The 14,638-nt window shown below is 56.4% G+C and overlaps 1 protein-coding gene across 5 annotated transcripts in view; it reads right to left on the bottom strand.

Annotated features, from left to right (window-relative positions):
• Positions 1-3,111: 3,111 nt before the first annotated feature.
• Positions 3,112-14,638, bottom strand: part of SLC27A1 (solute carrier family 27 member 1) — a 33,722-nt gene continuing 22,195 nt past the window's right edge. For 3 of the 5 annotated variants that reach the window (XM_081792027.1, XM_081792034.1, XM_081792028.1), the window contains 9 exons: positions 14,401-14,562; positions 14,238-14,307; positions 13,801-13,892; positions 13,622-13,731; positions 8,406-8,615; positions 7,077-7,203; positions 6,614-6,988; positions 6,079-6,225; positions 3,112-4,439 (listed from right to left, as the gene is read on the bottom strand). In XM_081792027.1, the coding sequence (XP_081648153.1) occupies positions 4,282-4,439; positions 6,079-6,225; positions 6,614-6,988; positions 7,077-7,203; positions 8,406-8,615; positions 13,622-13,731; positions 13,801-13,892; positions 14,238-14,307; positions 14,401-14,562 (1,451 nt within the window). In that variant the 3' untranslated portion in view covers positions 3,112-4,281. The remainder of the gene's footprint in view (positions 4,440-6,078; positions 6,226-6,613; positions 6,989-7,076; positions 7,204-8,405; positions 8,616-13,621; positions 13,732-13,800; positions 13,893-14,237; positions 14,308-14,400; positions 14,563-14,638) is intronic. The other 2 variants (XM_081792030.1, XM_081792033.1) reach the window with 2 other exon arrangements.

Below are 14,638 nucleotides of genomic sequence, written 5' to 3'. Positions count from 1 at the left end.
TAGGTTAGCCTCAAATAGCCCCACTGTTAGGTTTGCAATATAGATCTGACTTCAGGATGGATGTTTTTCAGCGTCGCTTCATCATGGTGTTCAGTATGAAAGCTTTCCAAGTGTGTCTTCTTCTTCTTCTTCTTCTTTTTTTTTTTAATTTTTAACCTGATCCTTTCTAATGGATGGGCCAAGGAGTATGAGGAAAAAGAGGAATCAGGATTGAGTCCCGAGATTCGAGCTTACTGAATTAGATGCCTGGTGGAGCTTAAGCTAACTGAGACACGGAAGCAGGTTGGAGAGAACACGCAGGTCCATTTGTTGCCCGTGTTTTGTCTGAAATAGACATATTTCCCAAAGAAAGTGCTGGCAAGGACATGGGAAATTGGAACTCTTACACACAGCTGCTGGCGGGACCATAAAATGGTGCAGTCACTTTGAAAAACAGTCTGGCAGTCCCTCAAAATATGAAACAGTTGCCATATGACCTAGTATTTCCACACTTTGGTTTGTACCCCCACCCCAATTAAAAACATATGTTCACACAAAGACTTGTACACAAATGTTCACGGCAGCACTATCACAATAGCTAAACAGGGTAAATAACTCAATGTCCATCAACTGGTCGATGGTCAACATGTGGCCCATCCATACACCGAAATATTATTTGTCCATAAAAAGGAACGAACCTGGATGAATCTTAAAAACATGACGCCAAGCGAAAGAAGCCAGACATCAAAGACCATATGTTGTATGATTTCACTTACATGAAATGTCCAGAACAGACATCCATGGAGACAGAAAGCCAATTAGTGGCTGCCAGGGGCTGGGGAGAGAGACTTCTAATGGGTATGAAGTTTCCTTTTAGGGGAATCAAAGTGTTCTGGAACCAGAGAGAGGTGACGGCTGCACAACTTTGTAAACACTCAACACCACTAAATCGGGCAATTTAAAAAAGTGGATTTTAAGGTATGTGAATGACACCTCAACTGAAAACAAGTCAGTAGGGGCGCCTGGGTGGCTGAGTGGGTTAAGGGTCCAAATCTTAATTGCGGCTCAGGTCGTCATCTCACAGTTCGTGGGACTGAGCCCTGCATTGGGCTCTGCCCTGACAACACGGAGCCCGCTTGGGATTCTCTCCCTCTGTCTCTGCCCCTCCCCTGCTCTCACACAAGCGCTCTCTCTCAAAATACACAAACATTTCAACAAAACAAAACAGTAGGAGTTGGCCAGGCATGCAGCGGACGAACAATGGTTCAGGCACAAGAGACAGCAGGTGCAAAGGCACCGAAGGGAGACGCAAGCTGGGAATGACCACTCGCGGTGGAAAGAAAAGAGCCTATAGGATGGCAAGCTCCGGCCAGGGAGCCTGGACTCTTTCCAAAGCGAGGGAGACCCTCGAAGGGTAGGAGGCAAGGTCCCAGCCTACAGCTACCTCCCCTTGGAAGGCTCTCGTGTCCTCAACTCCCCCTCCTTCACACGCCCTCTCTGGCACGGCTTCTCCCTCCTTGTCCCTCACACACCACTGCTCGACCCCACGTGCCGATGCCAGACCAGGACGAGTCTCTTCCCACGTCACAGGGACGGACATCCCCTCCGAACACATCCTGCCGGGGCCCCTCCATGAAGGGGAGGCTTGAGGCCTCAGATGGCCTCCTGATCCCAGCTCTTCCTCCAGACTTAACCCCGGTTCCTGGGGCAGGGCGGGGGTGGGGAGAGGGCGTCCCAGACCGACTCGTCTCATCTGGCATGAACAATACAAAGCTCTCAAGCCATGAAACGTCGTGGAGGGCGCCTGAGCGGAGCTTCATCCGGCTAAGTGAAAGAAGCTGGTCTGGAAAGGCTATCTACGTTGCGTGATTCCAAGCGCGTGACCTGGAAAAAAGCAAAACTATGGAGACGGGGAAAAGATCGGCGGCTGCCAGGGGTTGGGATAGGAGGGGCGGAGGGACGGAGCACCGGGGACGTTTAGGGCAGCGAAACTAGGATACTATCACAACGGATGCACGCATTTGCTGAAACCCACAGAATGCACAACACGGAGTGAACGCTAACATAAACCGTAGGCTTGAGATAAGAACGCACGGACACAAGGCCCATCAACCCTAACAAATGCAGGGCGGTGATGGTAAGAGAGACAGGGGGCGGGGTGACAAGAGTATATGGCAACTCTGTACTTTCCACTCTTTTTTTTTTTTTTTTTTTTAATAAACCTGACGTTGCCCCAATAAATAAAGTTTATTATTAATTAAAAAGACAGACACAGAGCCTGACGCAGGATTATTTTCTCGTCAGCTCGGAGTGTCTTACCCTTCTGGGGCTCACAAGCTTTGGACCAAGAAAGGTCCTGCTGGCCCGCTTTCGCACCGGGAGCCGCTGGCATTGACTCCATTCCCCTGCTTGTACCTCAGTTTCCTCATCTGCACAATGGGGACCACGGCGGTTGAGGTCTCGGGGCACGTTATACGGAATGCAGTCGTTTGGTCAGCACACCAGGGGCGCTGCACCCCCAGAGGCAGGATCCTTCCCCTGCCTTCTTCTCCTGGCCGGCTGTGGGCATCCAAGGACAGCCCCACCCATCGATGGTTCATCCATTCTTGAGCCAACCAGGGCCTGATCCATCCCCAGGGCCGCCGCTCAGTGCACCCACCCAGCAAATGCCCAGTCACCACAAACCTTTCCCCCTCTGTCCCCTGAAGCGGAGACGAGCGGAGGCAGATGTTATAATACTGGAGGAACAGCAGAAGTTGGGGCTACGTGGATAGACCCTGGCGCTGGATGTCCTGGATTAGAACGCCAGCTCCAACAGCCACCTCTGAAGCTCTCACTCAGAGCTACGGCCACGCTGGGCACCCGCCAGAACCTACAGGCACCTCCTCTGGGACCGGGGCCGGCGCAGGGCTTCGTGAGGCCCCAGAGGCTGCAGGGAGGCAGTGAGAACGCTAACCCGAGGCCCCAGAGGCCGTGCCGATGGGCTTACAGGCAACAGGGGACAGCAAGAAAAAGCCATGTGTCTGGCTCTTGCCTGGTGAACATGAGTTCCCCAGCGGAAGTCCTGCCTTGTGAAACTCAGAAAGCGTTCTGTGCCACACGGGGACAGACAGTAAATAACTGGGATTCAGGCACTGGACACTCTGCAGGTTTATTTCTTCAATTCAACTAGGAAACAAAACCTTGGTGCTTGGAAAGGCCCATGCGCAACAGCACTGGCCCCAGTGTTTGAGGGGCTGGATGCTACTGCAGAATTGGGGGGCGGGACGGACAGTCTGAGTGGCCAGGAGTCCGGGATGAGTCCGGGATGAGCCACCAATGAGGCCGACCACCAACACGAGGTCTGAACTGTCACCAACAAAGCCAGTGGGGATATTCAATGGGCTGGAACTTCCAAGGCCCCGAAGTCCATCTCAGACACCACCCCCAGGCGGGAGACCTCCCCCTGCACCACCGCTGCCACTCCTGTGGGTCCCACCAGCAGCGGCGTCAGATGGGGACCCCCTAGAGTCCTCTGCCAGGGTGAGTGTCTGGATGGTGAGCCGAACAGCCACCCAGCGCAGTCTTCAAGGCTCCTCTAGCAAGAGCTCCGTGGAGGCACCTAAAAGGAGACATCTGGGCAGGGGCAATGTCTAAGGGGTCACAGTCAATTCTGGAAGCTTCCGGGCATCAGGAAGGGCAGACAGGGGACAGGAGGGAGGCCCACCAAAGATGGTTAAGTGCAAAAGAGAGATTTCTAGCTGGCCTGGAGGTCCCTTGACAATGACCCCCCCCCCCCCCCCCCCCCGGCACCCGGGTGGGCGGGGCAAACCACGTGGATCCTCTGCTCGGGAAGGGTCATAGAGGGTCTGTCTGGAGCTCAGACTGGCCTGTGACGCCCTGGGGCCCAGCAGCCTGGGGAGGCGCGGACTGTCGCTCCTTAAGGCACAGCTGAGACTCGGGAGGCTGAGAAGCTCCACTCTGGGTCCATGACCCAGCAGGGAGGACAGCTGGGCCCTGCATGCCCGCAGATCTCAGGAGAGAGCAGGGGGAAAGAAAGAGGGAAGAGGTGTGGGCATACGGGACAGCGGGGAGGCTGAGAAGCAGGGAGGAGAGAGACGCACAGAGACACAGGCACGGGAACTCGGGCAGGAGACAGCCCCGAGGAGGAGAGAGGAGAGAGAGGCTAGCAGAGCCGTGGGCTCTTCCTGGGCTACTCTGGCTGCTGAACACCAGGGTGGCCCCACCTGGCATAGCTGGGCCAGCCCCCCAGCCTCACTGGCAGGGCCGGGCTGGGAGTCTCTAGTGGGCGGAGGAGGAGCGTCAGAGGGCAAAGGCACCCGAGCAGATGCGAGTGTAGACACTCTGGTCGAGGGGCAGGTAGTGGCCCTGCTTCAGGTCCAGGAAGAAGAGCCGGTCCGAGGTCTGGCGTGGGTCAAAGCCCTCATGCTGCAGCCGAGTCTTCTGGATCTTGAAGGTGCCTGTAGGGGTGAGGATGGGGATACTCAGCAAGGGGGTTCCAGGGACCCCCAACTCACCATCCTCTCCTACACCTCCAGGCTTCTGCATAGACCATCCCCTCGGCTGGAAACATTCTTCCTCATTTTGTCTGCCTGATTCTCCTTTGCCCTTCAGATCCTGACTTCATGCCCCCTCCTCCAGGGAGGCCTCCCTGACTACCCCCATCACAGCCGCATACTCTGTGTACTCCCTGCCTGGTCACATGTACAGCCCCGAGACCAAAGCAGGGCTGAGTCTGTCACACGGTAGGTCAGGGGGCAGCAGCCTGTAGCCGAGGGCCAAATTTGGCCCATCATCTGTTTTGTAAATAGTTTTATTGGCATGAAGCTATGCCTACCCATTTACACATTGTCTAGGACAGCTTTTATACCACAGAACCAGAGGTGTATGGGACAGAGACTGCATGGCCCCAAAACTGAAAATACTTACTATCTGGTCCTTTAAGAAAGAGTTTGCACTCCCTACAGTGAACAAGTAAAGGAAGGTTTCATGAAAGATAAGCCTAGGAGCACCTGGGTGGCTCAGTTGGTTAAGCATCTGACTTTGGCTCAGCTCATGCTCTTGAGGTTCATGGGTTCAAGCCCTATATCGGCCTCTCTACTGTCAGCACAGAGTGCTCTTTAGATCCTCTGTCCCCCTCTCCTTGTGCCCCTTCCTTGCTCTCTCTGTGTCTCTCTCTCTCTCTCTCAAAAGTAAATAAACATTGGGGCACCTGGGTAGCTCAGTCAGTTGAGCATCTGACTTCGGCTCAAGTCATGATCTCACAGTTGGTGAGTTTGAGCCCCACGTCGGGCTCTGTGCTGATGGCTCGGAGCCTGGAGCCTGCTTCAGATTCTGTGTCTGTCTCCCTCTCTCTGCCCCTTCCCTGCTCATGCTCTGTCTCTGTCTCTCAAAAATGAACAAACATTAAAAAAATGTTTTTTTTTTTAAGTAAATAAGCATTAAAAAAAAAAAAGATAAAGCTAAGGGTTCGGGCTAGTAGGAAAAAATGGACGAGAGATACCTGTATGCTTTAGAGTTGAGAAGGTGTCTTGTTCTAAATATAACTTCAAAAGCATAAACCATAACATTAAAAAAAGGGGGGGGGGTAAGTTTGTATCAAAATTAAGGGCTTCTTTTCAACAAAAGCCCCATAAATAAGGTTAACGGTTCGACTCCCAAATAGAAGACTTCTGATGTCCGAAACTGCTACGGAATTAACATCTGGACTATTAGGAGAAACTCTCACAAATCGAAAAGAAAAAGACAGCAAGGCTATACAAAGATGGGCAAAAGATACAAACAGGCAATTTACAGAAGCAGGAAATCTCCTAGATAACAAGATGATTTGCTCAAAGTTCCTAGTCACCAGAAAAAATGCAGGAAATGGAAGAAATGCCCCAAACACTGCAGCATGCCTAGTGGGGGTAGGATCGAGGAATGGAAATAAATAATGATGCTAATAACACAAGAGAAAGGCCCTGCATGAGCCCACCGTGCCTGCTGGCCACGAACCATCGTGTCAGACTTGGCACAAGGATCTGAACCAGGACAAATAAGCAAATGGTCGTTGAACCAAAAGACAGATGGACGGACAGACGGAGAGGCGAGAGGCCGCACCTGTAGTGTCCACTTGGGGCAGGAGGCGTAGGAAGATGGGCCGGGCATAGGGTGCCAGCACCTTCTGCAGCTCTTGGTACAGCACATTGGGGCTCAGCTGGCCGTGGGGGTCCGCGATGGCCGCCATGCCTGCTTTGCCCTCTACTCCTGGAGATAGAGGTTTCACTGAGAACACCCCACCTTTTGTGCCGCCGCAGGACTGAATACACCCTCAGACAGAGGCCCCTGGTCTCTGATCTCTAGTCCCTTCCGTCTGAGATAACACTTGCTGAAGCAGCAATCATTATTATTATTGAGCTTTTGCTGTCGCTGCAACTGTGAGACAGTCACTTTCACGATCCCATGTACTGGATAAGGAAACCAAAGGGTTATCATCCAGGAGGGGTAACTCCAGCTCCAGTGCCCCGACGCAGGTTGCTATGTGCAGTTATCCGAGCTGAGCACTGCCCAAGAGCACCTGTACCTCCAAGCTCATGCAGGTTGGGCTCCTCTGGGGCTGCCATACCCTAGGACCACCCCCACAAACCCAGCTTGCCTGGCACAGCCACCCCGTACACAGCCACATCTGTCTGGCCCAGCAGGCGGCTGAGCACGCCCTCCACCTCAGTAGTGGAGACATTCTCCCCACGCCAGCGGAAGGTGTCCCCGCCGCGGTCCCGGAAGTACATGTAGCCCAGCTCATCCATCACCAGCACGTCACCTGGCAGAGGGGAGGAGGAGAGGTAAGATGGTGGCCCGCCGTCCCCACAGCCGGCCCCCAGGACCTTCGCACCTGAGAGGTAGGCGCTGTCGCCCTTGCGGAAGACACTGTGGGCGATCTTCTTGCTGGTGGCGCTCTCGCTGATGTAGCCATCGAAGCGACGCAGCGGGTCCTGCTGGTTGATCTGGCCCACGAGGAGGCCAGGCTCCCCTGGAGAGGAGGCCACCCTCAGGCTGCGCTGGGTGGGCAGGGGGCGGGGGCCCCGGTTCCCCGGGGGACTGGGCAGGGCCTGGCTCACCGGCCTGACACGGGATGCAGAGGCCCTGGGCATCCCGCAGTAGCTCCATGGTGTCCTCGTTGACCTTCACCAGCCGGATGGGGTACACGTGGGGCAAGATACGGCTGTTAAAGCCACAGGAGCCGACCTGGGATGAGGCGAGCCACGTTGGTGAGGAGCCCCGTGGGGCATGGTGTCCTCCCCACTGACGTCTTGCCTCTCCTGCCCCAGGGCCTGGAATTAGCATGCCACGTCCCTGAACTCTGTGGCCTTGGGTGATCCGAAAAAGGGGGTATTAAGGGCAGTGCCGCCTTCCCAGGACTCATGCCCCTCCTCCCATCTCCCCGGCCTCCTTTGGCCATCATCTCGTGAGGAAACCTGCTGACTGGTCACCACTTCCTGGTCCCTAAAACCCTCTATGCTGGCAGGAAGTGAATGCCTGGGGTAACCCCGGAGCCACGTGGGGACACTGGCAGAGCTTCTGCCCGCTCCCCGCTGCATGCCACCTTGCCTGGCTCAGTCCAGTGAGCACAAATCCCTGTCTAATGGGTCTGTGCTGCTGTGTGCTGTTGGGTACGTCTGTTACGGCAGCAACTTGTGTTAATGCAGCCAGAGTGTCTTCAACAGACATGCACGGTGGGGGCAGTGCCTTGTTCTCAGGTCCTGAAGACCCAAAACAGAGACAGACAGGAAACAAATCACTGCCCCTCCGGTGCTTGCTTTATTGTGGTGCTTGCTTTATTGTTATTCTCGTTAGCTGTGCCTGGCTTAGGATGGCAGGAGTTTGATAAGGCAGCAGGGTCCTGCTAAGGCAGGATGGAAACATTAATTGCGAATCATAAAAGCAATTGCAGAGAGCTTGCAACCTGGGGGTGCGGCGCTGAGCTCGTGATTACGTCGGGTGATTAGAACAGGCCCAATGGGCTGTCGTCCCCATGTACAGAGGAGGAAGCCAAGGCCCAAGGAGTCTGAGTGCCTTACCCAGTAGGAGGGGATGGGCACCCCAACCCTGGCCCCTGGATCCCCCAGAGTCCCACTGTCCCCCCCCCCCCCCACCTCCACAGGTGCAAACAGAAAAGGCTGAGCCCTTTGCCCAAGGTACACATGGCCTCACCGAGGACTTGAATTCAGGGGCACCGTCAAGCCACTAACTGTGCATGCCGGAAGAGGGACCCGCTGCACGCCCTGGCAGTCCCAGGCGCCCCCCGCCCCCTTCCCCTGCCCTGTGCCACCTGGCCGGGCCCTCCCAGCAGATCAGGCTGCTCTGGGAGAACGCGGGGCCGGGGAGGCAGAGGTAGCAGCGATCCCGGAAGGTCAGAGCCTGCCCCGCGCCGCCCCACCGCCGCCCACCTTCCCGTCCACGTTGGCAATGCTACAGTTACACTCGGTCGCTCCATAGAACTCGCCGATCTGGCGCACGCCGAAGCGCTCGGTGAACTCCTCCCAGATGGCGGGCCGCAGCCCGTTGCCCACGGCCAGGCGCACGCGGTGCCGCCCCTCGGCCTCGCGCACCGGCTGCTTCAGCAGGTAGCGGCAGATCTCCCCGATGTACTGGACCACCTGGGGGCGGGAGAGGGGGGGAAGCGAGGGTTGGGCGGCCACGCCGGGCCCCAGCCCCCGAGCCACCCCTCCAACCTGGGCGCTAGGGACAAAGCGCTCTTAAAGGGCGATGGTAACAAAACAGCCCAGGCCGTGTACGCCTGCCCCTCGCCCGCATCCACGCCAGGGGCAGGGGCCGAGAGGATGCGGTCAGCGTCCCCCATGCCCCTCCGCGCTCCGTCCATCCCCACGCTGCCTCTCTGACCCGAACCTCAGCGCCCCCCCCCCCCCCACCTCCACAGGGCTCCTTCCCTCCCTGTCTCAAGGCTCCACCCCCGGGGGGGGGGGGAGGAGTCATCTCCCAGATACCCCAGGTGCCTTCAAGTCCTTATCTGAGGTTTGGCTTCCCAAGGATTACCCCCGATCACCACCACCACCAATTTTACTAGGGGTCACAGACAGTAAGTAACCGGACCAAAGCTGATAAGTGATAGTCCTTGATTTGAATCTGGGCATCGCGGCCGGAGTGTGAATGAAACATTACACGCTCAGGATGAAGCGCCAAGTTGATCATGACATTTCCAAAGTGTTCACAGCGTCCCCTCATCAACAGGATCAAGTCCAAATTTCTGCCAGTGGTCAATTCCCTTGCCCCCCCCCCCCCCCGCCCTCACTGCCTCCCTCCTTCCCTTTCGCACCAACACCCTGTGCCACACAGGGGCTCCTCAGGGCCTTTGCACATGCTGTGCCCGCTGCCTGGAGCGAAAATCCTTCCCCAGGGATGCATCTGGGTCCCCAGGGTTTGGGCCAAATATCACTGCCGCGGAGAGGCATTCCCTGCACAGTGCTTGTTGAATTCCTGATGAATAAACACATGTGCTGAGTATTCTACCGCCAAACACAGAGCTCATCCGTTTAATTCTCCCAACACTCCACGCGGGACAGGAAGGCATGAGATTCACAGAGGGAAACAGCCTGTCCAAGATCATCAGCTGCTGGACACGAGGCAAGCCCAGGATGGGGCAAGGGCAGAGCCTGAAGGTGGGGAGTTCTCTCCCTCGGTCCCTAGGCTCAGGTCAGTGCTTTTGCGGGGGGCCCAGCCCACGCCAACCTAAGACACAGCGGGGCCAACCAGCCCAGTCCGTCCCCAGCTAGTAACTGGTTCAAGGGTGAGCACATGACCAGAATTAGGCCAATGAGAATCAGCCCCAGACTGTCGCTACCTGAGCTGCTGAAAACCTGCCAGAAGAAACAGGGCTAAGAAGGGAGCTGCACACCTAGGAAGGAGAAAAACAAGAAATGGACAGAGACAGAGCACCTCCTGGATCAGGTCGTGCCTGAAGCTGTCCAGCTCTCAGCTGTCCTCTTCAGGCCAGGGGAGGGACAACCCAGCCACGATTGAGGCAGCGGAGGGAGACAATGACACTGTCCCCCCCCCTCCCCACCAACCATGGCCCTGAGTCTGTGTCACGCTGAGAGCAAACAGCTGATCTTTACCTCTGCCTGGACCCCGGGACAGACCCAGGGCTGAAGGGAAGACAACTCAGGTCAGCTCAGAGAGGCAGACATCAGATGGCCTATGCCAACACCTCCAGCCTGCACGGTGGCACCTAGATAGAGGCTGGGAGCAGATCATCGACCAGGGACCCTGCTACAACTCCCCCGCGTCAGGGTGACCTTGTACACTAGGTGCACTCACCCCAGTGGGCAGGGAGAGACACAGGCACCACACATTCAGCCCCCCCCCCCCCAGGGATGAGGAGGGGTGGAGTCACCTGTCCCCTGCCCGTCTGTTGCTACACAGCGAAGAAAGTGGGGTTCTAATGTTTATTTATTTTTGAGAGAGAGAGACAGAGACAGAGCGTGAGCAGGGGAGGGGCAGAGACAGAGGGAGACACAGAATCCGAAGCAGGCTCCAGGCTCCGAGCTGTCAGTGCAGAGCCCGACGTGGGGCTCGAACCCACGAACAGGGAGATCACGACCCGAGCCGAAATCGAATGCTTAACCAACTGAGCCACCCAGGAGCCCCGAAAGTGGGGCTCTAAATGACAGCCCGCTGCCTCCCCTGAGGACGGATGGACTGTTGTTTGGGCCTGGGGCCACCGCTGCAAGTAAACAGCAGCCAAGCAGTTTCCCTGTCCAACAGCCAAGGGATGGGATTTCCGAACCCAAATGCATGCACTGGTTTTGTCAATGTCCTTGTTAAACTTGACCTTTGAGGATTCCGTCCTCTATTCCTTAAAGAGCCCCTCAGTGTTTAGCACGTACCTTCTTTTAGACACAGAAATTCCCCTTCTTAGAAACAGACTACCAAAGGTCCAGAGACGGTGAATGATGCCCGATGCAGCACAGCATGTCAAGGACAAAGAGGGGGACCACCTGACACCACGGGCCTCCCAGTGGGAGGGCACAGCACCACCGACAAGGAATCCTTGCCAAAAAAGTTGAACTTGAAGCTGATCAAATATCTAGACCAGGGGTTCTCAACCACAGGCAGTTCTGTCCCCCCAGAACACTTGGCAACATCTGGATGCATTTTGAACGGTCACGACTGGTGGGGGGTGGGGGTGCGTGGGATGCTCTTGGCCTCTAGTGATGTCAGGTCAGGAATGCCTGTCAATATCCTGCAGTGCACAGGATGGCCCCCAGAGCAGAGACTGATCCAGCCCCCAAATATCCCAAGCATCATGGTGGAGAGACACTGTGCTAGACCCAACAACTCCCAATGGACAGGAAATGCCAGGGACAGAGGAACACGTTAAGAGACACTGTCTCCAGATCGGGAAAATACTACAGGACAAGCAACTTCCTTTCTTCAGTAAATACACACGAGATGGGGAAAAAAAGAGAAGCAAGAGGTTCCTACAGATGAAAGGATTCCCATGAGACACATCGACGGTCGAAACGTGTGGGTCTCCTCTAAAAACGGATTTTGTCCGAATTCTGGAAACAGGGGAAAGACCACCTTTTTGACAAGGCGAGTCCCTGGGGATTGAGCCTCTGCCCAGATTCCTGATGACAACTGTCACTTTTTGGCTGTGATGGCGGCGCTGAGCTTACAGGTTTTTTTTTCTTTTCTTGTTGCATTCACGTATACCTAAAATTGACCATCTGAAGGACTTTTAAGTGCACAGCTCGGTAGTATTAAGTACATTCACACTGGGAGCCAGCCATCACCATCCACCGGAACTCCTTTCGTCTTGGAGAACCGAGACTCTGTCCCCACTAGACGCTGGGTCCCCACCCCCTCCCCCTCCGGCGGCCCCATTGGCTTCCATGTTTCAGCTGTTGTAAATTGCGCTGCTGTGAACCTTCGTGTGCAAATATCTCTTCGAGACCCTGCTTTCACGCCTTTTGTCTTAGAAACAGCCCTCACCAGACACAAAAAGCCACACAGTATCTGATCCCATTTACAAGAAAGGTCCAGGACAGGCAAATCCATAAAGATAGAGAGCAAATTAGTGGCTACCCCAGGCACGGGGGTAGGGGAACAGGGCTGGGGAGTGACTGCTGATACCGGGTTTTCCTTCAGGCATGATGGAAATGTTCTGGAATTAGAGGTGATGGTTACACAACATGGTGAATGTACTAAGGGTCACTAACTGTCCGCTTTAAAAATGGTTTATTTCGGGGCGCCTGGGTGGCTCAGTCGGTTGGACGTCCGACTTCGGCTCAGGTCATGATCTCGCGGTCTGTGAGTTCGAGCCCCGCGTCGGGCTCTGTGCTGACAGCTCAGAGACTGGGACCTGTTTCGGATTCTGTGTCTCCCTCTCTCTCTGACCTTCCCCCGTTCATGCTCTGTCTGTCTCTGTCTCAAAAATGAATAAATGTTAAAAAAAAAATTAAAAAAAAAACGAATTTTGCCTCAAAAGCAAAACAGTCCTCATCTTTCAGAGGTTTTCCAGAAACATCTATGTAGGAAACACACTGCTCTCTGGGGGTTGTTTCACAATGATGCCGAAGGAGGGATGTGGGTGGGGCTAGAGAGGGCAGGATGGGGTGTTTGAAGGCCCCTGGGGCCAGTGACAGGTGCAAAAGAGAAAATCCTCCTCGGATTTCCTTTGGTTAGTGAAATCAGGTACTGATGTAGGTCTTTCCCCAAAGCAAAGCACTGTCACTCGAACTTTCAGAAAGCGGTGGGGGGTGATCTGTATTCACAACTCTCAATAATCAAGTGGGTCAAACAGACCCCCTTGCACTTCAAGACTTGGTTTAACAACGTTCCTCAAGGGCCGCCCGCAAGGAAAAACGAAAATCCTCAAAAGGAGAGCAAATCAGTCATTGCCCCCCAAAGACCCCCAAGATGCCAACCCAGAGCCCCCACCCTGCCTAGCTGTGTGACCTGGGCAGCTGGCCTAACCTCTCTGGGCCCCACCCATCCAAGGTGAGGTGGGCACCTGCCAACTTGCCAGTCCCTGGACACATCCCATTCTCTCTTCTCCTCACCCCTTCTTCCTGGAGGCAGGTGATAGCACCTGTATTTCTATCCTCATCAGGACACTGAAATCCGCAGCCTGGTTTCCTCTCACCGTGGAGGGGAGAAGAGAGGAAGGACCGGGTCCTAGCGCCCCCCCCCCCCTCATTTTCTACAGGACTGTGGATGTTCTCACCCCACCTGAGCCCCACACCTTGTGGCCTTAACCAGCGCAGGGCGGTGACTGCACCCACAGGCCTCATTTCCTGCAGCCACCAGCAGGGAAGGCTGCTGGGGCCCAGGGCGGCGCGTTAGAGAACTCAGGAAGCCTGGCCCCAATTCCAGATGCGTTACACACCTCAATTTCCCCACCTGCAAAATGGCCTCTGCGATGCCTCTGCCCACTCTCAAGCAGTCCTAAGATTCCATGGAGTTTCCGTGTCGAAGTAAGGTTAGCCTGGGGCTGACACGGAGCACGTGCCCAAGAAGCACGTGCCACCTTCCTGTCCCCCTCCGGGGCCCTGGAGAACAGGGGGTCGGGGGAGTGGCTGCCCTACAGCGGAGGACCTGCAGGTGGAGGGCGGGGCAGTGCGCGGGAGGGGCGGGGCCTGACCGTGCAGTTGTACTTGACGCAGTCATCCCAGAAGCGGCTGGCTGAGAACTTCTTGCGGAGGACCACCGTTAGCCCGTAGAGGAGACACTGCCCCACGCCCATGATGTTGCCTGCAGAGGGGGGGCTCGGTGAGGGGTCCCCAGTCCCGGCCCCACCCCCGCCCGGCCTGCCCACAGTACCTGCCGTGTGGTACAGGGGCAGGCAGTCATAGAGCACGTCTGCCACCTGCATGCTGTAGGCGTAGTGGCCGAAGGCTGCGATGCGGTAGTACCTGCGGGGGGTGGGGGCAGGGAGTGCAGGGGCTGGGGCTTATGTCCTCCAAGGTATGGGAGTGGGGGGAATCTGTGGCGGGGGAGGGGACACAGCAGGGACCCAGGCAGAGCCAGCCCAGCTCACAGCGGGGGGGGGGGGGGGGGCGGGGGGGCGGTCTGGTTTAGGATTTGAGACCCTCCCGCGGACGGAGCGGCAGTGTCCTGAGATGGGCCGTGCGTCTTCCCCGGGGGTGAAGACAGAAATGTCCCCAAGATCCCAACAAGAGCGGAGGGAAAGGGTCGGCCGTAGAGGCGACCGGGAGTCACCCTCCAAAGCTGGGGTGATGCCCACGGGCCGCCCTCACCTGCTGTGCACTACAATGGCGGCCTTGGGCAGCCCCGTGGTCCCCGACGTGTAGATGTAGAAGAGTCGATCTGCAGGAGACGCATGTGTTGGGGTCCGAGGAGGAGGGGGTGGGGGGCGGGGGGCACTGGCGGCGGAAGGCGGGTGTCCCGTGCTAGCCTCACCATCCATTCCCTTGTCAGGGGGCTGTGCCAGGGGGGCGGTGGAGGCCTCCTTCAGCAACGGGTCCAGGAGCCGGGCGTCCGGCAGGATGCCCTCAGGCCCCAGTTCTCCAGAGCAGAACTTGAGCAGACTCTTCCCCAGCTGTCCGCTCACCTCGGCCACCGCTGCAGCCCAGAACAGACGTCACGGTCAAGGGCGGCCTGGGATGTACACGCCATCTCGCTGCCCCCCGCCAGGCCC

Source organism: Panthera onca, chromosome A2 (genome assembly GCF_046562875.1).
Source record: "Panthera onca isolate mPanOnc1 chromosome A2, mPanOnc1 haplotype 2, whole genome shotgun sequence".
Classification (NCBI taxonomy): domain Eukaryota; kingdom Metazoa; phylum Chordata; class Mammalia; order Carnivora; family Felidae; genus Panthera; species Panthera onca.
Note: the sequence above shows the minus strand (reverse complement) of the source record. Positions and strands in the feature narration are given on the sequence as shown.